At 52.9% G+C, this 23,487-nt stretch overlaps 1 protein-coding gene across 7 annotated transcripts in view; it reads right to left on the reverse strand.

The window, feature by feature from the left end:
* LOC144720878 (uncharacterized) overlaps positions 1 to 23,487 on the reverse strand; it is a 213,370-nt gene that overhangs the window by 117,547 nt on the left and 72,336 nt on the right. For 3 of the 7 annotated variants that reach the window (XR_013585816.1, XM_078598022.1, XM_078597990.1), the window contains exons 6-10: positions 20,306 to 20,513; positions 19,931 to 20,073; positions 19,679 to 19,811; positions 16,950 to 17,026; positions 16,147 to 16,225 (exon numbers count right to left, since the gene is read on the reverse strand). Coding sequence is in view for 4 of the 7 variants with exons in the window: in XM_078598022.1 (XP_078454148.1) it covers positions 16,147 to 16,225; positions 16,950 to 17,026; positions 19,679 to 19,811; positions 19,931 to 20,073; positions 20,306 to 20,513 (640 nt within the window). In the remaining 3 variants the exon portion in view is untranslated. Of the gene's footprint in view, positions 1 to 1,688; positions 12,023 to 12,760; positions 15,545 to 16,146; positions 16,226 to 16,949; positions 17,027 to 19,678; positions 19,812 to 19,930; positions 20,074 to 20,305; positions 20,514 to 23,487 lie in introns of those variants that run through there. The other 4 variants (XR_013585818.1, XR_013585817.1, XM_078598030.1 and 1 more) reach the window with 4 other exon arrangements.

Here is a 23,487-nt window from a genome sequence, read left to right on the forward strand (position 1 = left end):
TGTGGTAGTGCATGGTGAATGTGGTGAGTGTGAGAGTGGTGGTGTTCACTGCGTGGTGAATGTGTAGTAGTGCATGGTGAGTGTGGTGAGTGTAGTGAGTGTGAGAGTGGTGGTGTTCACTGCGTGGTGAATGTGTAGTAGTGCACGGTGAGTGTGGTGAGTGTGAGTGTGGTGGTGTTCACTGCGTGGTGAATGTGTGGTATTGCATGGTGAGTGTGGTGAGTGTGAGAGTGGTGGTGTTCACTGTGTGGTGAATGTGTAGTAGTGCATGGTGAGTGTGTTGAGTGTGAGAGTGGTGGTGTTCACTGTGTGGTGAATGTGTAGTAGTGCATGGTGAGTGTAGTGAGTATGAGAGTGGTGGTGTTCACTGCGTGGTGAATGTGTGGTAGTGCATGGTGAGTGTGGTGAGTATGATAGCGGTGGTGTTCACTGTGTGGTGAATGTGTGGTAGTGCATGGTCAGTGTGGTGAGTATGAGAGCGGTGGTGTTCACTGTGTGGTGAATGTGTAATAGTGCATGGTGAGTGTGGTGAGTATGAGAGCGGTGGTGTTCACTGCGTGGTGAATGTGTGGTAGTGCATGGTGAGTGTGGTGAGTGTGAGAGTGGTGGTGTTCATATTCTTAGGTTTTTTCGGTAAAGTCACGTAGGTAAAAAAATTTAAATAAAATTAAAATTAAATTAAAATCACGACGTTTCGGAGGCAACACAAGCTTCCGTCTTCAGGTGGAACCGTCACAGCACAACAGCTGTATCAAGTAAATGAGAGGTTACAGGAGACACCACTCCGTATATATGTAGTGGTGATACGCGCTGGGGTAAGGATCGTGTGCCAGCGCGTAGTGATTGGCTGTGTGTGTTGGTGACGCGCGCTGACGGTGAAGGATCATGGGTCAGCGCGGGGTCATGGGTTGTGAGGCAGTGATTGGCTGGGTATCGGTGACGCGCGCTGACAGCGAAGGGATCGTGTGGAAGCGCGTGGGGATTGGTCAACTAAGGGGGTGCTCACGTCGCGGTCCGCATACGCTACGTCTCCCGGGAGGGGAGGCTATATAAGGCGGTGCGCGCAGGCGCACGGGGAGTTGGTGACCAGTGAAGACAGAAGACGGAGGAGGAAGAGATAGGGCCCTGAGGCACCTAGTCCCGCTGTCCTTGTGAGGACCGGGGCCCTGTGTGGCTCAGAGGCGGGACCTTGGGACCCGGGGCCGAACGTCCGTGTGAGGGCAGGCCCACGGGACCCAGAGGTCGAGACCCACGCCCAAGCTGGGGTGGGTCTGTAGCGCCACGGACGCTACGGGGCTGGAGTGCCCGGGAGCGTGTACCGTGAGCTGTAGTAACCACGCATGTCAAGTGGGACGTGTAGCGTGAGCTGTAGTAACCACGCGTGTCAAGTGGGACGTGTAGCGTGAGCTGTAGTAACCACCAGTGTCAGGTGGAGTGTGTAGTGTGAGAAAGTGACCACACGTGTTATTGTGGAAGACAAGTGAAAATAAAGTGTGCTACCCGTCAAGTGGTTTCCCGCCATCATTCCAAATACTTCAACTGGCGTCAGAAGTGAAACAGTCTTCCAGGCATGGATACAAGGAAGACTCTTCGGACTCATGGGATTGACCGCGAGGATAACCTCGACGACTCGGGCCAGCTGGCATCCGGGGGAGAGGACGAGGAGATGCCGACGCCGCAGGACCCACCGGGGGCGCCCGACGAGCGGCTGGGGGCTGATGCCGGACTCCGCGAGGCGCACTCCCGTCTGGCAGAGCTGCTACTCGCCGCGGCGTCCATCCTGGCGAAGATCACCACGTCGGGAGGAGCGGGGACGTCGGCGGACATCAACAGGCTCGCCTCGCTGATTCCCGCCAAAATGACTTGGCAGTTCCCGCCATTTCAACCATGCGGACATCTTGTGAGGGTCGCTAGCCCCCGAGATCCCTCCCTCGGTACCCCTAACGGCCGGGTTAACCTCATTGCTCGCCCCCTCGCTGCTAGGTGAACCGCTGCTGGGTTCTTCACCCATGGGGTGAGAGCCGTCGCTCGAGGATTCCCCTCCCCCGCGGGTCCGCGTAGTAGGCATGGTTTATTACGTACGCGCACACCCACACACAGCTCTGCGCGGCACTCACTCAACACTGACCACTCACGTTAGGATCGCGCACCTGTATTATACACGTCGTGAACGTGCGCGCACACACACATACAGCTCCACACGCGATACCCACTCTTGCGCCGCTCTGCGCCGCGCTGGCCGCTCACGTTATGATCGCGCACCTGGGGTACGCCGATTACGCACGCCGCGAGCTTACGCATACACAGTACCACACGCGTTCGCACTTATAACACGAGATCACACGAGGCCACGATCAGCTATTAATGATTTATTATCCGCTACCTGGAACTAGATGTTAAATCAGTGAGTCGACGAGGCTGGCCTACGCTGATACCTCTGAATCTATTCTCTATTTATCGGCTATGATCCTAATTTTACCTCCTTACTCACCGTTAAGTGTCCACGGCGGTCCGCTGATCCTTGTGCTAACAGCGTACCTCGGCGCGTCGCACGGACGTCCGGGTCGCTGGCTGGAGCTGCGTCTGGTCGCCTGGCGCTGGAGTAAGAGCCCGATTTCCCCTTTGCGCCCACTATTTATCCTCCCTACCTCAAAGGGAATGCGGCTCTGGACAATAGACTCGCGACCCTCTGGCACGCGCACCGCGGTTCCGGGCGCTTTTGATATGCTACTTAATATGCTCAACCTGCGCGGCGCAAATTCCAATCAATCCCTTTCTCACGCAGGCCCCCCCATTATCGCAGTTTATGCGGCGGCGTCCGTCCCAAAGGTGCGCCGTGGGAATTTATGCACGGCTCCCCGCGTGACTCCGCTCTCCCGATTACTCATACCAACAGCCTTATCCTTTAACTCCCCTAACAATGGTGCCTGCGTGCCCGAGCGTAATTATGCCGTCCCTCCGCTCCCTGTGCGGGGGTGCCTGATTATGCAATTCAGATGCGCTGCGTGTTTTCTAATGATGCTCCTCCATCACAATGCTTATTCCCTCTGCCTGCCCCGTCGATACTTGCGTGTGTGGGGTGTGTGGGATGCGTTTCACCCGCGGTGGCCGAGTGGCCCCTCGCTGCGACCTTGCAATCTTAAGGCCGGTCGCAGCGCCGCGGTGCAAGGTAGCGTCGGGGGAGGTCGTCCAATTCCCTGGTCGCCAGAAACCGTGAAAGTTTAATCCCGGTAAGGGCTTCTCGGATAAAAACCGGTCGGCCAGGTGACCTCCCCTAGGAGCTCTATGGGGGGGGGGAAATGCGTGCGGGTGTGTTCATGTGAGGTGAGGTGAGGGGGACGCGGGGTCGGCTCCGTCGCTTGGTGGTGGCGAGGTCGGAGATGGGGCGCCTGCTGAACGGCTTCGTGGCGGCGGCATGACAATCTTTTGGCGGGAACGGCGAGCAACACGTGGCGGGAGTTCTCCAAGCGCGCCCGCTTACGTCATCAGCGCGCGCTACAGACCGCCATCAGCCACCCGCCATAGGGGCCGCCATCTTGCAGACCGACGGTGGGGCGGAGAGGAACCACGTGGCAGAGGACGACTTCATCTTCCAGCAGCGCCTTCCACGTTGACAGCCTTCAAGGCGGAAGGCGGGGACTGGGGCGCATTCCAACGCAGGTTTCTGGCGCATCAAGAAATGTCGGCCTGATCCGACGCTACGGCGCTGCGGGCACTGCCTGCCATGTTGGACGACGACGCGCTCGCGGCCTTCAGGTCCGCACAGAGGTCTGACCGCTCCACACTTAAGGCTGCGTTGGGCCTCATGGCCAAGGTCTATGGACCTCCTTCGGCTTGTCGCCATCAGTTTTACGAGCGACGGAAGGCGGACACGGAGACCGCGCTCGCCTACCGCATGGCGTTGTTGGCTCTCGCCGATGCCGCGTTCCCTCGTATGGATGAGGAGGGCCAGGATGCGATGGTCTTGGAGCAACTGCTCAAGTTGGCGCAGGACCTGGGGGTCCCCATCAACACGGCCGACGAAGTCGACATATCTTCTTTGCGGGTCGCAACAAGTATACAGGCGCACGAGGTCCTCAAGCGCAAACAGGGGGTCGTCTGCACTTCTGCCGTGGGCTCAGCTCCGGGCCCAGTGGTCACCGAGCCCCAAGTCGTCTGCCCACGGGAGGAGGCGTTCACCGCTGGACGACCGGGGGACTGGAGGTCCGGGGGTCGTTCGCCTCTGCGATCGGCCCGCAAGCTGGCGCAACCGAGACCTCCGACGTCCCTCATCACGTGTTACAACTGCGGCCTCCGGGGCCACGTGGCGTCCGGTTGCCGCGCTCCACGTCAGCGCGCCATGGGACCTCGGCTGGACGACGACCAAGGCCCCAAGTCGTCCCTACTACCCCCGGCAAGTCGCGGCACTTCACATGCTCGGCCTACATGCACGACACACATGGGCCGTCGCTTTGCGGCGGAGGAGGGCCGATTGGGGGTCGGGGATTCGGTTCGGAGAGGGGGGTTCGTGCGGGACCGAGGGGACATTAAATGGACTGAGTTGGGTCACAGAATAGTGGCTGCGTCGGCGGATTCATCGGTCGTTACGGGATTCATAGACGGGGTCGAGGTCAAGGTGTTAGTGGACACGGGGGCGTCTATTATTTCAGACCTCATTTACAACATTCTCCCTGTCCAATGTCGACCTCTGCTTCCGGTGGACGTGCCATTTTACGCGGCAAATGGGGGCTCGTTGGGCATTGTTGGGCAGATTCGGGCGTCCATTTGCATTGGGGATATTAAATTGTCGGGACCTGTTTTCGTCTCCTCTTCCTTAGCGGTTCCTTGTCTGTTGGGCACAGATTTTTTGGCTAAAATGCCCATTAAAATTCTCATCGATCAACGTTGCATTGAGCTACCATCGGGTCGCCGTATTTCCTTTTTGTCGAATCCTACGGAAATTCGGACAGCGTGCGCTACGATACAAGCGCTGGCGACACAGACCGTGCACGTGCCCCCGGGTTCGCAGATGTTGATTCCCCTCCGGTTGAGGAAGCCATTGGATGGGGAGACCTCGGAACAGGGCGTGCTTTTGGGTCCATCAAATAGGGCTGTCGGAGGTCTGGATTTGTCGGTGGCTCACACGTTGGTTCGGGCTGACAAGGATCCGTTCATTATGGTTCTAAACGCTGGTTCGCGGCCGGCCGTTATTCAGCAGGGCACTATGCTTGCTCACGCGGCACGGGTCCCTGCGGAAGAGCGCCTTGTTGCGCATGTTGATCCAGTCCCAGCGCAGAAAATTCGATCGGGGGAGGACCTTGAATGGGTCGATTCGCTGTGTGCAGACTCAAAGGATTTGTCAAGGGTACAGTTGGGTGCGCTGCGTGCTTTGCTGATAGAATTCTCTGATGTGTTCAGTAAGCACAAATATGACATTGGGTGCACGGACCTGTTGCGCCACCATATTGAAACAGGCGATGCGGCACCGGTCAGGCAGAATCCCTTCCGGCTGAGTCCTGCTGAGAAGGAACACGTTCAGTCGGCCGTCAACGATATGCTGGCGGCCGACATCATTTCGCCTTCTTCCAGTCCTTGGGGAGCACCATTCGTGCTGGTTAAAAAGCAAGACGGGTCCTTGCGATTTTGTGTAGATTTCCGTCGCCTGAATAAAATCTCCGTGGCTGACGCGTATCCGCTCCCCAGAATGGACGAGTCCCTCGATGCATTGTCTGGTGCGCGATATTTTTCTACTCTTGATTTATTATCGGGATTCTGGCAGCTGCCAATCGACGACGAGTCTAAACCTAAGACAGCATTTCGGACTCCAGGGGGCCTGTTCCAGTTTAACCGGTTACCCATGGGACTTCACTCCGCTCCCGCGACGTTTCAGCGCCTTATGGAGTTGGTTTTGTCGGGTCTGCAATGGGATACTTGCTTGATTTACATAGACGATGTCATTGTTTTCAGTAAAACGTTTGAGGAACACCTCCAGCGGTTGAGAGGGGTGTTCTTGCGGATGCGATCGGCTAAATTAAAGTTTAAACCGGCCAAATGCCACCTTCTTCGAAAGTCCGTGAGATACTTGGGCCACATTGTCGATTCTTCGGGGATCTCTACCGATCCCGCGAAGACGAACTGTGTCGGTTCATGGCCAACGCCCACGTCGGTTTCTGACGTACGCAGTTTCATTGGTTTTGCTTCCTACTACCGCCGATTAGTTGAGCATTTCGCCACCATTGCAAAACCCTTGCACGCTCTAACGGCAAAAGGAGTCAAGTTCCGATGGGGACCGGAGGAGGAGGCCGCGTTCTGCTCCCTCCGGGACGCCTTGGTGGGTGCCCCGCCCTTATGTTATCTTGACTTTACAAGTCCCTTCTTGCTAGATACGGATGCTAGCAACACGGGCATTGGGGGGGTGCTCTCACAGGTCGTTGGGGGAGTCGAACGGGTGGTCGCCTATGGTAGCAGGGTTTTGTCGCCGGCGGAACAGCGCTACTGCGTCACCCGTCGTGAGTTGCTGGCTATTGTTTTTTTTGTACAGCAATTTAGACCGTATCTCTATGGCCGTCATTTTACGGTCCGGACGGACCACGCGGCGCTTCAGTATTCATTGAGGGTCGCCCAACCCTCGGGCCAATTGTCACGGTGGTTGGAAGTCCTCCAGGACTATCAGTTTACGACCACTTACCGTAAGGGGTTGCGCCACACTAACGCAGATGCCCTGTCGCGATTGTCGCCTTGTCCTAAATGTGCGTGCTTAATGGGGTCGGCGCGCTGTAAACCGCCCGCTGCGGTAAGCGTGGGTGCGTTGGCCGCGACCGTGGATGCGCCGATTGGTGACGTTCCTGCTACCCCTGAGGGAGGGGACTCGCTGCTCTCACTGTCTTTGATTGAGTGGGGCCATCTCCAAATGGCTGACAGCTCCCTGCTAGCGTTGCGTCGCAGGGTGGGGGGTCCCGAGGAGGGACGGAAGCGAACTGGCTCCTGGCGGCTCAAGCAGGGCCTGCTAATGAGATGGGACAATTTGTCCCGGCGGCACGCGCTCGTGGTGCCTTCCGCTATGCGGGGAAAAGTTGTCCTGGCCGCACACGAACGCCTCTTGCATTTGGGGGTAAACAAAACGCTTGCTCTGCTTCAGCGTGACTATTATTGGCCGGGGATGGGGAGCGATGTGGTAAATATACTAAAGGGGTGTGTAGACTGCGCCAGACGGAAACCACCGCCCGTGGCGTCAAATCCACCGCTGCAATCTATTCAGGTCTCGCGCACTAACGAGCTCGGCCTTTTCCAGTCACGCCTAGGGGTAACAAGTACCTGTTGGTTGGTGTGGAATACTTTACCTGGTGGCCTATGGCGTGGTCACTCGCCAACCAGTCGGCGGCTGCTGTGACGGACGCCTTTGTCCAGGGCTACGTTCTGGATAAGGGGGCTCCCGAACGATTGCTGACCGACCAGGGAAAAATTTTTTCGAGTAAATTGCTGCAGGAGGTGTGCGACCTTTTGGGTACTAAGAAGGTGCGTACCTCCCCGTACCACCCACAGACGGACGGGATGGTGGAGCGACTCCACAGGACTTTGACTTATATGCTGTGCCAGCAGGTGTGCGAGGCACATGTTGACTGGGACCTGCAGGTCCCGGGGGTCCTCGCCGCGTATAGAATGGCCCCCCATGCAGCAATGGGATTTTCCCCATTTTATCTGATGTATGGTCGGGAGGCCGACCCGCCCATGGAAACTCAGCTGGGTCTTTCCGCGCCGCGAACGAATTCAAAATTGGCCGAACATATTAAATTTAACATTGCTAAGCTGACCGAGGCACGGGAGGCCGCACGGCTTAATTCGAGGTCTCGCCAAATCGCCAACGAGCGCTTGCGTGCACGGAATATGTCCGTGCACGACTGGAAACCGGGCGATAGGGCCTGGCTGCACTGCCCTCAGGCACCTTTGGCTACGTCGCCTAAATTGTTGAGGCCATGGCGGGGACCCGTGGAGGTCGTGCGGGTTGCACGCCCCCAGTGTGTTCAGATAAAATGGGGAAAGCGCCGTTGGTACGTCCACCCCTCCCGGCTGAAACCGTTCTCGCCTCCGTATGGCCTACCCTTGTGTCGTGAGGACCGAGCATGTGACGTGACCGACGACCCGAGGGGGGAAATGTCTCCGCCTGATCCTCACATGTCTCCGCATGATCCGCTCCCAGGTGGCTCGGAACTGACAGCTGCCGACCACCGGCGGCCGGATCCCCGCGACACGGCCGGTCCTTCCAGGCCCAATCCGTGCCTTCCGGGGCTGCCGGAGCCACCAGTCGGTCATCAGCGTCCCGTCCCGTACGATGGACCGGCCAGGCGGACTCGCGCTAAGTCGCGCAACTTTTCCTGACCAACTGAATGAAGGGCCGATGCGGCCGGAGCGTCTCGTCACTGCGTTCCCCATCCGCTCGACCGCTCTATCACCCCGGTTGAGGAGCGAGCTGAGGGGGGGGATCGATAGTTACAGAGACACTGGACACGTTTTTTTCTTGGAATTACTTTTATTGTGTTGTTCGTCGGTTTGTACATAGCTTGTTGTCTGGTGTTGTGTCGTTGTGTTGTTGTTGTTGTTGTTACGGGGCACATTGGGGGGTGGGGATTTTGTTGTTGTTACTATTGTTGTTGTTGTTGTGTTGTTTAGCAGCCGGGCTGGCTGCGAGCTATGTGGGAGGGGGTGATGTAGTGGTGATACGCGCTGGGGTAAGGATCGTGTGCCAGCGCGTAGTGATTGGCTGTGTGTGTTGGTGACGCGCGCTGACGGTGAAGGATCATGGGTCAGCGCGGGGTCATGGGTTGTGAGGCAGTGATTGGCTGGGTATCGGTGACGCGCGCTGACAGCGAAGGGATCGTGTGGAAGCGCGTGGGGATTGGTCAACTAAGGGGGTGCTCACGTCGCGGGAGGGGAGGCTATATAAGGCGGTGCGCGCAGGCGCACGGGGAGTTGGTGACCAGTGAAGACAGAAGACGGAGGAGGAAGAAATAGGGCCCTGAGGCACCTAGTCCCGCTGTCCTTGTGAGGACCGGGGCCCTGTGTGACTCAGAGGCGGGAACTTGGGACCCGGGGCCGAACGTCCGTGTGAGGGCCGGCCCACGGGACCCAGAGGTCGAGACCCATGCCCAAGCTGGGGTGGGTCTGTAGCGCCACGGACGCTACGGGGCTGGAGTGCCCGGGAGCGTGTACCGTGAGCTGTAGTAACCACGCGTGTTAAGTGGGACGTGTAGCGTGAGCTGTAGTAACCACGTGTGTCAAGTGGGACGTGTAGCGTGAGCTGTAGTAACCACCAGTGTCAGGTGGAGTGTGTAGTGTGAGAAATAGTGACCACACGTGTTATTGTGGAAGACAAGTGAAAATAAAGTGTGCTACCCATCAAGTGGTTTCCCGCCGTCATTCCGAATACTTCATATATAATGGTTGAGGGGGGGGGGGAAGGGCCAGGAATGGCCCACTTTTTATTATTGTGGTATGGTGCGGCTTGAGACTATGAATAGACTGCATGACAAAAGACTGAGCTTTTATTATGGAGAGGTTCGGTTTGTGACTACGCCTAGCCTACATAACAAAAGTGTGAAAAAAGAAGAAAGCTAAACCTGGTAGAAAGCTAAACATGGTAAAACAAAACTGGCTGTCTATCAGTATCCTGTAATGGTTTTCTGTCAAATAAGATGGTCCAAATAAGTGTAGTTAAATCTTTTTTGCATGGTTAATCACATCTTTCCAATGATTACTCAGTTTGTAACCATCATCACGGTTGAAATTATGTCTGTGTTTGTATATTTGTATGGCTTCGTGTACAAACCTTTGATGGTAGCCAGAGGGTTTGCAGAGCACCTTGGTCTCGGAAAAGACAATTTCATGAGAGCCCACAGAGTTGTAGCAATGATCGGCAACGGCCGAAGAATCAGTTCTGCCGTGTTTCAGATCTGACTTGTGCTCGCGGACACGATCAGAAACATGACGTTTCGTTTCTCCAATGTAGCAATCACCACAACTGCAACTCAATTTGTAGACTCCAGGATACTGTAAGTCGCAAGCACAAGTCAGATCTGAAACACGGCAGAACTGATTCTTCGGCCGTTGCCGATCATTGCTACAACTCTGTGGGCTCTCATGAAATTGTCTTTTCCGAGACCAAGGTGCTCTGCAAACCTCCTAGCTACCATCAAAGGTTTGTACACGAAGCCATACATATATACAAACACAGACATAATTTCAACCGTGATGATGGTTACAAACTGAGTAATCATTGGAAAGATGTGATTTACCATGCAAAAAAGATTTAACTACACTTATTTGGACCATCTTATTTGACAGAAAACTATTACAGGTTACTGATAGACAGCCAGTTTTGTTTGACCAGGTTTAGCTTTCTACCAGGTTTAGCTTTCTTTTTTCACACTTTTGTTATGTAGGCCAGGCGTAGTCACAAACCGAACCTCTCCATAATTAAGGCTCAGTCTTTTGTTATGCAGTCTATTCATAGTCTCAAGCCGCACCTTTAATCATTGGAAAGATGTGATTAACCATGCAAAAAAAGATTTAACTACACTTATTTGGACCATCTTATTTGACAGAAAACTATTGCAGGTTACTGATGGACAGCCAGTTTTGTTTTACCAGGTTTAGCTTTCTACCAGGTTTATCTTTCTTCTTTTTTCACACTTTTGTTATGTAGGCTAGGCGTAGTCACAAACCGAACCTCTCCATAATAAAGGCTCAGTCTTTTGTTATGCAGTCTATTCATAGTCTCAAGCCGCACCTTACCATAATAATAAAAAGTGGGCCATTCCTGGCCCTTCCCCCCCCCCCCCCCTCAACCATTATATATACGGAGTGGTATCTCCTGTAATCTCTCATTTACTTGATAACCTGAAGACGGAAGCTTGTGTTGCCTCTGAAACGTCGTAATTTTTATTTTATTTTACTTTTATTAATTTAAATTTTTTTACCTACGTGACTTTACCGAAAAAACCTAAGAATATGAATCCTTGCAGTCACGAAAGCTTAAAATCTAGAAAAGTGGTGGTGTTCACTGTGTGGTGAATGTGTAGTAGTGCATGATGAGTGTGGTGAGTGTGAGAGTGGTGGTGTTCACTGCGTGGTGAATGTGTGGTAGTGCATGGTGAGTGTGGTGAGTATGAGAGTGGTGGTGTTCACTGTATGGTGAATGTGTAGTAGTGCATGGTGAGTGTGGTGAGTATGAGAGCTGTGGTGTTCACTGTGTGGTGAATGTGTAGTAGTGCATGGTGAGTGTGGTGAGTATGAGAGCGGTGGTTGTCACTGTGTGGTGAATGTGTAGTCTTGCATGGTGAGTGTTGTTGTATCTATACCCCCTTTTTATTTTATTTTATTATTTTTATTAAGAATTATTCTGCCAACATATTTAACGCATTTTTTTGTTATAAACACGGGGCATCTTGGGAGTGAACAAAGACGATATTATTCATAATCAAAACGTATTGTGATTGTGTAACCTCAATACGAACGCGAATCGTCGGTCGGGTTTAATGAATGACTCGGGTGGCGCCGGTCGCGAGGAAACCCCACCCCTCCTTCCAGATTGACTACACAGCTGTGTCTTTAAAGCCAATAAAAACACACGCGACACACACGAACGGACACGCACACGAACAAAGGAAAAAGTTATATGGCTCGGCCTTTGAACAACTCGGGAAAACCGAGTAGATTTTCTCAATATAAGCCGAGGCAAAATCCATTCAAAACATCTCGTCTCCGGGGCTTCGGCCCCCACCAGAGATCTTCAGGGCTCCGGCCCCACCACAGATCTTCAGGGCTCCGGCCCCACCACAGATCTCCAGGGCTTCGGCCCCACCACAGATCTCCATGGGGCTTCGGCCTCCATCTCCTCCCGTCGCCGCCAACGAAGAAGCTCTTTCGTCATCCAGAAGGACGAGGTTCGCGGGGTAGCGACGTGCATCGCCAAGCCAAGGTGTTCGCCTGCCGCACACGAGTGAACGAGCTCAACCCCCTTGTCGTGCCGCCACGCCGAGGTGTCCGCCTGCCGCACACGAGTGAACGAGCCTCAACCCCCTTGTCGTGCCGCCACGCCGAGGTGCTCGCCTGCCGCACATGAGTGAACGAGCTCAACCCCCTTGTCGAGCCGCCACGCCGAGGTGCCCGCCTGCCCGCGCAAACGAGCGCGGCCGCGCCATCGGTCACCGTACGGGGTCAGCCGAGGGAGGAGTCGGAAAGCGAGCCGCTCACCGCAGCCGCGCAAGCAAGAGGGTCCTTCTCCGAAAGTCGTTCGTACCCACAACTTCCCCCCACTCATAGACCCACACACGCACGCATCGACGCCCCACTCACCTATGAGACTATCTATTTCACCCATACCATCGTATCAACCCCAGTCAATTATCAGAAGACTAATTATCAATTACATGAACCATCAGCTGGCCATGAGGAATCGTGGCCCATCGAGTGATTAAGAGTCCGTCGGTTATAAGAGTGAGGTTATTTTCCTTGCCATTTTCTTTTGTTCTGCTCATCGCATAGGCGATCAATAGATTCGTTGAGGCAAACTCTAACTCTCGAAATCCTCATTACGAATCGACCCGTATACAGAGAGAGAATATCTTGTCAAACCGGTTTTCTTTGTCAGAGAATCTCGCCGAAGAATTAATCAAAGCAGAGCTGATACTCTCTCTCACAACACGCATCCACCAACCCTTGTCTCAAACATTTCGTTAAAAGGATTTTATACTTGCCGATGAATCTATTGACGTATACTTTCGCCTCTGGGGTATAATAAGTTGCTTTTATTGCCTTCATATGAATATCGTCGCATGTCTGCTTTAAAACTCCGCCAGTCGCCGGTTGTGCTCGATACATGGGGGAACTACTGAGATGTCTGGTGGGAAGTAGAAATTACGGTTGTTAGAAGAGTTTTAGTCATTCAATTTCGTTAATTGCATAATCTTACTCATGAATGTATTGACGTATGTTTTTGACTTGCATGCTAGAATGTCACATGTTTGTTTAGAATAAAATTGTTAAACACAGAAGCATATCGAGTGTTCCTTCCAAGTCCGTGCAAAACTGTCTTATTCCTAAGAACTGTATCCTGCGATGAGATATGAAACTAAAGACCTAAAATAACATAACACACACTAAGATAATCAGTAAATGTTTAATCAATGATAATCGTGTTATCCTGATCGATATAACTCTGGATAAACGAAACTAAGCCTAATTATCATAACTGCACACATTAACATCATCGCAAGCATTCGCATAAATTACTACGATTATCTCCATGATTATCATAATTTATGCATGTTAATACACACACTATCATAATTTATGCAATTTGCGCATTTTTCGGAAAAATATTAATTTTTATTATTTTTATCAAAATGTCATAATCCAACATATACAACAGTGTGCCTCAATGGCCCGCGATCACAAATCGCTCTTTGATTCCATAAAAAAGTAACCTGCAGCGCCACACCTATTACCATTATTAGGGGAAAGAACGGTGATCCAATCTCCAACCCCCAGGAACAGGTTTTCAGATATGCTGAGTATTTCTGTGAGGTCCTGGGGGACGGGACAACCCTCAGCCTGGATAACAACGTGGGACAAAGTGGGGATGACCCTGCCGAGGCTGTGGTGCCTCAAATATTGGAAGAAGTCACCCCCTGTGAGTGGCTGGCTGAGGTGCCATGTGTGAGGAAGTACTGAAGGCGATCCAGAGTCTGAGACCAGGAAAGGCACCAGGCAGAGATGATCTCCCAAGCGAAATGCTGAGGGAGGTTGTCGTTTGTGCACAGACTGCCCTATATAACATCATAACAACAGTCTGGACCACTGGACAGGTTCCGCAGGATTGGAAGGATGCCCTGGTGGTCCCCCTCTTTAAGAAGCGGGACCGCACAGACTAACAACTACAGGGGTATCTCAGTGTGCCGGGAAAGGTCCTGGCAAGGATTATGTAACATCGCCTTGCTAGGCACGCTGAGGAGAGGCTTCTGGAGCCCCAATGCGGTTTCAGGAAAGGGCGGTCCTGCACAGATGCCATATTTTCTGTCCGTCTGCTACAGCAGAAGTGTAGGGAATTCCAACAAGACCTACATCTCTGTTTTATTGACCTGGTCAAGGTCTATGATACCATCAGTAGGCCTGTGTTCTGAGTTGTTCTTCGTGCTTTCGGAGTCCCTGACCCTCTGCTCGCGAATGTAGTGCCGTAGATGGCCACACTTACCAGCAGTGGTAGATGGGGCCCATCTGCAGGCGGTACCTCGTACAGCCAGGGTAGGGGCTGCTGCGGGCTCAGGATCCTAGACAGATAAGCCCCTCGACGCCCCCGACGGGGGGGGGGGGGCGCTAGGGGGGTTTTGGAATCCCACGCGGCCCCACCCCTCGATGGGCAAGGGGCATAAAAGGGGACGACCTCCCCAGCCGATCGGGAGCTGTCGCCGCCGAAGAACCAAGACCAGCCAGCTTAGGACCCTGGGCCCCCTCGCCTACTGTCCTTGTCAGGGGCGGGACGCTGTGCGGGCCAGTGGTGGGACTCTGGGACTCCCCGGCCCTTCGCCCTTGTAAGGGCGAGGTCCAAGGAAGCCAGACTCTAGACCCGCACCTTGGCTGGGTTGGGTCAGGTAGCCTCCCCTAGGGTAATTGTAGCCGGAGGGCCCGAGAGCGTAGCCGGTGTCAGGCACGCTAGAAGTATATTCTTAGGTTTTTTCGGTAAAGTCACGTAGGTAAAAAATTAAAATTAATAAAAGTAAAATAAAATAAAAATAAATATCACGACGTTTCGATTGCAACACAAGCAATCATCATCAGGTATAAATGAAATAGCAACAAAAAATTCTAACCAGAAAAACTATAGACAGACATATAAGCAGACAGATATCACCAAGATACATAGAGAGAGAGTAACACAGGTATAGAGAGGGAGATCGTCTCTGTTGAGTGGCCTTAAATAGGCAGAGGGGGCGGGGGCAGAGAGATGGAGGGGGTTAGATAAAGAATTAACATGTCAATGAGTGCGGAAAACGCGTAAAAAATTTACATGTCAATGAGTGCGGAAAACACGTAGTAAAGTAAGCAAATTTGAACATTAGGAGAGAGGGAGAAAGAACACACTAAATTAAATAACCTAGCAAAATATTGAAATGTTATGTAATACAACACAGAGAGTCGGTCAACACACAATTAACGCATAGCCTGGTCAATTACGTATTTCAAAGATTGCTAAGTTAGAATTTAAGTGTGAAAATTCCTCGGCCAGTCATTCCCTCCCTTCTCTAAGCTTGCGAAACGTGGACCCCCCTAAAGGAACATCTTTGCCGGTTAGAAACATTTAGGCTGGCCTGCCTACAATCCATCCTGGGTTTAACCAGGCTGGATTGTGTGAGTAGCTCACAAATCTTTTAAAGATCGGGACAAAGTCCCATCGGTGAGCTCCTCCGACAGGCACGGCTGCGTTGACTGGGCGTGAAGTTGGGGCAGTAGGCGCCCAGGCTGCTCTCCTCCAGCCAGGCCTGCACGTCACCCTCCTGCCACTTGGGGACGCCTGGGGACACGGCAAGCGGCGCACGCGGGGCAACAGACGTCGGCAACCATGGGAGATTCGGCGCCGAGCAACTCGGCCGTAAGCAACCCGACGCGAGCAAGACGAGCAACTTGACGGAGAATCCTGCCACTCAGTGAAACAAACACCCAGCTGCTCCTGTGTCTCTTCATATGTCCCCTGAACTAGAGGCTGGGCGAAACTGAATTTTTGGTTTCGGCCGAAATCAAAACCAGACCGAAAGTTAAAAATTGACTTTTGGCCGAAACCGAAAGTAAACTTTTCGGTTTCGGCCGAAACAGAAACGATGCTGAAAGAGGCCATATGCCAACTTTCGGCGCCGAAACTGAAAACGAATTTCGGTCGGCCTCTACCCTGAACTGCTATTACCAGGCTGCTGTTGCCTCGGGGCTGTTGTTTCCAGGCTGCTGTTGCCTAGAGGCTGCCGTTGCCTACGGGCTGCCGTTGCCTAGGGGCTGGCGTCGCCTAGGGGCTGCCGTCGCCTAGGGACTGCCGTTGCCTAGGGGCTGCCGTTGCCTAGGGGATGCCGTTGCCTAGAGGCTGCCGTTACCTAGTGACTGCCGTTGCTTAGGGGCTGCTGTTACCTGCGAGCCGAGCCTGCACCTCCTTGGACCTGAAGGAGGAGCAGCATGAGATGAAGCCCTTGACGGCGCGGAGCACGACCTGAGGCACAGAGGGGGGGAGGGGGTTGCGTCACTGCACGAGCGTCGCCCTGCACGCTGGGGACACCGCTGGGGTGTAGAGGGTGGTGTAGAGGAGGAGGTGTAGAGGAGGAGGTGTGGAGGAGGTGAGGAGGAGGTGTAGAGGAGGTAGTGTAGAAGAGGTGGTGTAGAGGAGGAGGTGTAGAGGAGGAGGTGTAGAGGAGGAGGTGTAGAGGAGGAGGTGGTGTAGAGGAGGAGGTGTAGAGGAGGTGTAGAGGAGGTGGTGAGGAGGTGGTGTAAAGGAGGTGGTGTAGAGGTGGTGTAGAGGAGGAGCTGCAGAAGAGGAGGTGTAGAGGAGGAGGAGGTGTAGAGGAGGTGTAAAGGAAGTGGTGTAGAGGAGGTGGTGTAGAGGAGGAGGTGGTGTAGAGGAGGAGGTGTCGAGGAGGAGGTGTAGAGGTGGAGGTGTAGAGGTCGAGGTGTAGAGGTGGTGTAGAAGAGGAGGTGTAGAGGAGGAGGTGGTGTAGAGGAGGAGGTGGTGTAGAGGAATAGGTGGTGTACAGGAGGAGATGTGGAGGTGGAGGTGTAGAGGTGTAGAGGTGGAGGTGGTGTAGAGGAGGAGGAGATGTAGAGGAGGATGTGTAGAAGTGGAGGAGTTGTAGAGGAGTAGGTGTAGAGGAGGAGGATGTGTAGAGGAGGAGGAGGAGGTGTAGAGGAGGAGGTGTAGAGGAGGAGGTGGAGGTCCTCACGCTGCCCCAGGAGCCGGCCGCTCTCTCCCTCAGCTGGTTCTGGTTCGTGCTCCATATGGGGCAGTGGAGCTGTCCCTCTGTGACACACAAACACTCAGTCACACTCACCACTCACTCACCACTCACAACTCACTCACTCCCTCACCACTCACTCACCACTCACTCACCACTCACTCACCATACACACACTCACCACTCACTCACCATACACACACTCACCACTCACTCACTCACCATACAGTGGAGCTGTCCCGCTGAGAAACACAAACACCCAGAATCACACTCACCACTCACTCACCACTCACTCACCACTCACTCACCATACACACCATTCACTCACCACTCACTCACTCACTCACCACTCACTCACCACTCACTACACACTCACCACTCACTCACTACTCACTCACCACTCACTACACACACTCACCACTCACTACTCACTATTTACACTCACCACTCACTCACCACTCACTCACTACACTCACTCACCACTCACTCACCATTCATTATACACACACTTACCACTCACTCAGCACTCACTCACTCACTACTCACTCACCATACACACCCCACACTCACTCACCACTCACACACCACTCAGTCAACACTCACTCACTACTCACTCACCACTCACTATTCACACTCACCACTCACTTTACTACACTCACTCACCGCTCATTATACACACACTCACTACACACACTCACAACTCACTCACCACTCACCACTCACTGACTACTCACTCACCACTCACTATTCACACTCACCACTTACTCACCACTCACTCACTACACTCACCACTCATTATAAACACATTCACCACTCACTCATCACTCACCCTACACACTCACACCACACTTACCACTAACAATCACTCACCACCCACTCACCACTCACTCACCACTCACTCACCACACACACTAACCATTCACTCACCACTCACTCACTACACACTCACCAGTCACTCACCACTCACCATACTCACTCACCACTCACTACACACACTCACCACTCACTCACCACGCACCACTCACTTACCACGCACCACTCACTCACCACGCACTACACACTCACCACTCACCATACACACTCACTCACCATACACACCACTCACCATACACACACTCACCACTCACCAAAGACACGCTCACCACACATACACTCACCACTCACCAAAGACACGCTTACCACACACTCACCACTCATACTCCCCACACACACACTCACCACTCACTGACCACTCACCATACACGCACACACACCACTCACCATACATACACTCACCACTCACCATACACACACTCACCACTCATCATACACACCACTCACCATACACACACTCACCATACACACTCACTACTCACTCACCACTCACAACTCACCACTCACCACACACTCACCACTCACTATACACACTACTAACTCACCATACACACAACTCATTCACCACTCACTATATAAACTCACCACTCACTCACCACTCACTATACACACTACTAACTCACCATACACACTCACCACTCACTACATAAACTGACCACTCACTCACCACTCACTCACCATGCACACCACTAACTCACCACACACTACTAACTAAGAGTTAACCGACGGTCGCCGATCGGTGGGATAGGCTCTGCCGCCTCGGTCATCAGCCAATCAAAGGGATGCGCCGAAGTTCAAGGGCGGAGCTCAAGGGCTCTTGTGGGTAACCAGCGAGAAGGTTCGTTAGGGGGCGTGGATGTAGGCGGGGCTTGGTGACGTACGTGAAGGGTTATAAGGGGATGTCGGAAGGGGCTCGAGGTCAGTGTGTGGAGTGAGGGAGCGAGACCACGTCTCACGCCTCCGGAACGCCAGCGGACACGTGGCGGGCCGGAGGCTTCCTCCTTGCGAGCCACCTGCCAGCGGCGCGCAAGAACGGGGAAGGTGTGAGCGAGCCGGTGCGAGCGACAACATCTAAACGAGCGGAACGGGAGTGGAGCCGTGTCAGAGTGAAGAGAGCGCGGAGCTGTCCAGCTGTCAAGGAATAAATAATAAAGAAGACACAATTCACAGATCGTCGTTGCAGTGGTTTATTACACATACACTCACCAAAGACACAGTCCCCACTCACACTCACCACACACACTCACCACTCACACTCCACACTTATCACTCACTCTCCACACACTCACACTCCACACTCACACTCCACACTCCCTGCACACATATGCGTAGTGTACAAATAATGTGTGTGTATATAGTATATGTAGTGTGTGTATATAGTGTATATATAGTAAATAAGGGAAATTTGTGAATGTGTGTCTGTTCGAAATGTTTAGCATACTTCCCAAAATGCAACAAACTTGAAATTTGGCATGGGTATCTTCCAGACTGTACACAATGCAAAACGTATAAATATCGACTTTTGTATTTTGGGGGGGGGGGGCGCAATAATGGATATATTTTGTACGGCAAGTGAGTGGTGACGTCACATCCGTCATGTCACCCGCATGGAGCAGTCGAAACGCAGTGTGCCTGCTGACGTCACGCATCCCCCCCCCGCCCACTCTCCGCGTAGGCCGTGTATTAATCCAAGACAAAAATCCATGTCTCGGGCAAAGCCGGGTAGTAAAGCTAGTAAGGGTATATATGTGCGTGTTTTTTTATATATGTAGTGTGTGTGTGTACGTGTGGTGTGTGTGACGTGCTGCTGAGCGTGCAGGGAGAGCCGCCCTCCTCCTCCTCACCCTGCCTCATCTGGGAGCAGGTGCCGGGGTCGCGGCTGAGTCTGCTGAGCGTCGTCACCGCGTGGCGCTTCTCCACGGAGCGGCCCTGCCTCAGGCTCTGCACCAGCGGAGCCACGGCGCCCGCCTCGTAGATCTGACAAGAGAAGCGGCCTGAGAAGCGTCACGGATTCACGACGCGGGCGGCGCCGTCTACCGACCCGCGACGACGTCCCGACGGGGAAGCGACGTGGGTGATGCGGTGCGAGTGCTCACCTTCTTGCGCACCGGCCAGCACACGGACAGCATGGCCAGAGATTCCAGCAGCCCCTCGCCCAGGTATAGGATCTCACCCGCCGACTTGTATCGGCCGTACACGTTGGGCCGACTGATGGTCTGGAGCAGCTCATTAGTGGAGTCTGTAACAAGACACGCAGAGACCATGACTCCTCAGCCCACTACGTGTCCCGTGTCACCTACACAGCCCACCACGTGTCACCCACACCAACGCAGCCCAGCGGGAGCGCCTTCGCCGCTTGTTGCTGAGGTTCACGGCTCAAATCCAGCGGCCGCTCTGGTTATTACTGCGGTGTAATAACCAGAATAATATGCCCTGTCTACTTAACCGTTGTCTAATTAACAGTTGCTTACTCGTCTCTCCCAGGGGGTCGCAGTCACTCTCCTCCAGCACGTGGGCGATGACATGCATGGCAGACAACTTGAACTCCACGTCGTCCTTCTTGAGCAGCTCCTGCATCACGGGCACCGCGTTGCTCTGGCGGAAGCAGGCGCGGTTCTCTGGAATGCGGGAGAGGTTCGCCAGCAGAGTGACGGTGACCACCAGCAGGCTGCGTATGGCCTGGAGACACACGGGGAGAGACACGGGGTGAGACACACGGGGTGAGACACACGGAGTGAGACACACGGAGAGAGAGAGACACGGGGTGAGACACACGGGGAGAGAGACACGGGGTGAGACACACGGGGTGAGAGACACGGGGAGAGAGACACGGGGTGAGACACACGGGGTGAGAGACACGGGGTGAGACACACGGGGAGAGAGACACGGGGTGAGACACACGGGGTGAGAGACACGGGGTGAGACACATGGGGAGACATCTGTTGTATATATAGGCTTTTTTCCAAAAATGTATATTAAGAATAATTCTGCTAATATTTTTTTTTTTATAATTGATCGGGCCCAGCATGGGGCATGAAGGGGTGAGGCACACCCCACCCCTCACACCCAGCTGCCTTACCGCATTAAAAGCAACTCGAGGGAGGAGGTCATTAAACCATTTCATAACAAACTCGGGGCAAAGGAAGGTTAACGACGAACTGGGAAATCTCCAGGTTGTCAGATGACCATATGACACGACCTGCCCAAACGTTTTGGACAGTTCACAAACAAATCTCCAGAGCCGTAAAACACAGGCACATAGCAGGGACAAACGGACATTATAACTGGATGTTTTTTTTAATACGGTAGAAGTTCGAAGCTTGGCTATAAGAATAAGTCGACATTATAGACTGCAGTATTCCTTATTTTATTTGTATTATTATTCTTCTATCTACGCGACTTTACCGAAATAACCAAAGAATGAATTCTGGATAAACATAAACCAAATAATAATTATGAAGTATTAGACTGAGGGTCATCCAGAAGAATAAATAAGCATAACCAGTAAAAACAAAGTTTTTCACTATAAATCCTTTATATGCGTGGCGGCGAGAGTCCTCTCGTCCTCTGGCTTGAGATGGCTGCCACCTATGGGTCAGATGATTGTCGGCCAGTATTAAGCAATTGGTAATTAAATATTTAATTTGTTTTCCCTAAACAGTGAAATGTCAGCTCGATTGGATCACGGGAAGTGGGTTAAAAAACGACCGAAAGATTTGCACGGTCGTAAGCAAGCACGCAAGCACGCAAGCAAGCAAGCAAGCGAACTTAATATAAAGTATTTAAAAAATATATTCGCCTGTGGAGGACGCGGGGATCGATCCCGCGACCTTTGGCATGGGAAGCGAGGGCGCTACCAACTGCGCTACTCCGCCACGGCCTGTGGAGGGGTTACACTCTGGGCTCTTACACTCTGACGTTCAGCCAAAGCCATGAATGCGTTCTATTTGAATATATGTAAAATAATTTTTTTTTGCCTAAAAAGTGTACAATTTTGGGAATTTTCTTTCACGAACAATAATTGTCTGGCACAACGAGTCTGTGTGGAAAATGTCAGCTCGATTGGATCACGGGAAGTGGGTTAAAAAACAACCGAAAGATTTGCACGGTCCTAAGCAAGCAAGCAAGCACGCAAGCAAGCAAGCAAGCACGCAAACTTAATATAAAAAAATTTAAAAAAGGCGAAACAGGTCAATCACACATAACCAAGATAAAATGTATCCCATAGAGAGAGAGAGCTTCCCAACCGCCTTTGTCTCCCAGCAGCACGGGATAGAAAACATTTGCATACGCATGCAGAGGGCATCTTCCCTTAAAAAGAAAAATCAAACACCATGAAGGAACTCCAAACCACGATGTAAACACTGCTACAGACATACCTTGAGTCACTTATAGAATCAGAACTACAAAAGTGGTACGGTATCAAGCTATAAGAGGTAAAATAATATTTTTTCCAAACGGTACAAGAGAAACGACTTCAAAGACCAACGCCCCTCTCTGTGAGAGAGAAGAAAATGTAACACCCCACCGCGAGGGAAGCGGGGGGGGGGAATGCGACCGGACAGAGGGAACCCCTCCCTCCAGAGTGATTATTACAAAATAATAAACACAAAAGGGCAATTTGGGGCATCTGTGTTCCACGGATGAAAAGATGGCTTGAGGAGGGGGACAGAAACAAGGCCAGGGCGAGACTTAACAGATGTCTTAATAAATCAGGACATACACACACACGTACCCCGGATGAACAACTGCCCCCACAGCAAAGAGCGAAATCAAAGGAAGTTCCAGTCCTTTGTGAGAAGGCGAGCCGAGGGGCGAGAATTTCACATAAAAACAGAGACACGACCCATTCATTGCCATTACTGCAAGCGACAGAAGGGTACTGCAAGCGGCAAGCTCAGGGGTGGGACTCTGCAAGCGACCAAGGATGGCGAGGCTTGCCGAGTAGCGAGATGTCACCGAGTACGAGTTCGGCGCTGACAGAATAAAAATCGCTCAAAGTTATTCTACACTGAGTGCCAGCTCCCACCCGGCAGCTGCACGATCAAGGAGAGAGAAAGAGTGACGAGCAACGACGAGCAATCAACCGGGAGAAAGGGCGGAAAGCGCCAAGCATCGACCAAGCCAGCATCGTAGAGGACCAGCTGCACGCACAATCGTGCATCGCCAGAGAGCACTGAGCTGGAGAGAGAGCACAGCAGCGCCACCAGCGCCACCGAGCAAGGGTGTCAGCTGCCAGCGGACAAGCGGCGAGCACTATCATGCATCTTCAAAGACAAGCGTCGTGCCGACTCAACTCATCCAGCAGGGGAAAGAGCCTGACCAGCCGCCCGTGAGGAAGAGGAGAGCGCTGGCGAGAGCGCCGTGGGTTCGACCCACACACACCGACCAGCACCAGCTGGGAACCAAGACAAGAGTGAGGAACAGTGACCAGCAGACGAGCTGCGGGCGCTATCTGACGACGGAATCATCGCACACCGCCGACGGCGAGCGTCGTGCCGACTCTTCATTCGGCAGTGGACAAGCAGCCCCAGCTGCTGTCGAGCGAGAGAGAGCGAAGAAGCTGTATGTATGCCCCTCCCCCACACTCACGCACTCACAACGCATCGCCCAGCGTCTGCTTAATGCAAATAATTAATCAAGGAGACAAAAC

The sequence above is a fragment of the Lampetra planeri genome, chromosome 1 (genome assembly GCF_965212315.1).
Source record: "Lampetra planeri chromosome 1, kcLamPlan1.2.h2, whole genome shotgun sequence".
Taxonomy (NCBI): Eukaryota; Metazoa; Chordata; class Hyperoartia; order Petromyzontiformes; family Petromyzontidae; genus Lampetra; species Lampetra planeri.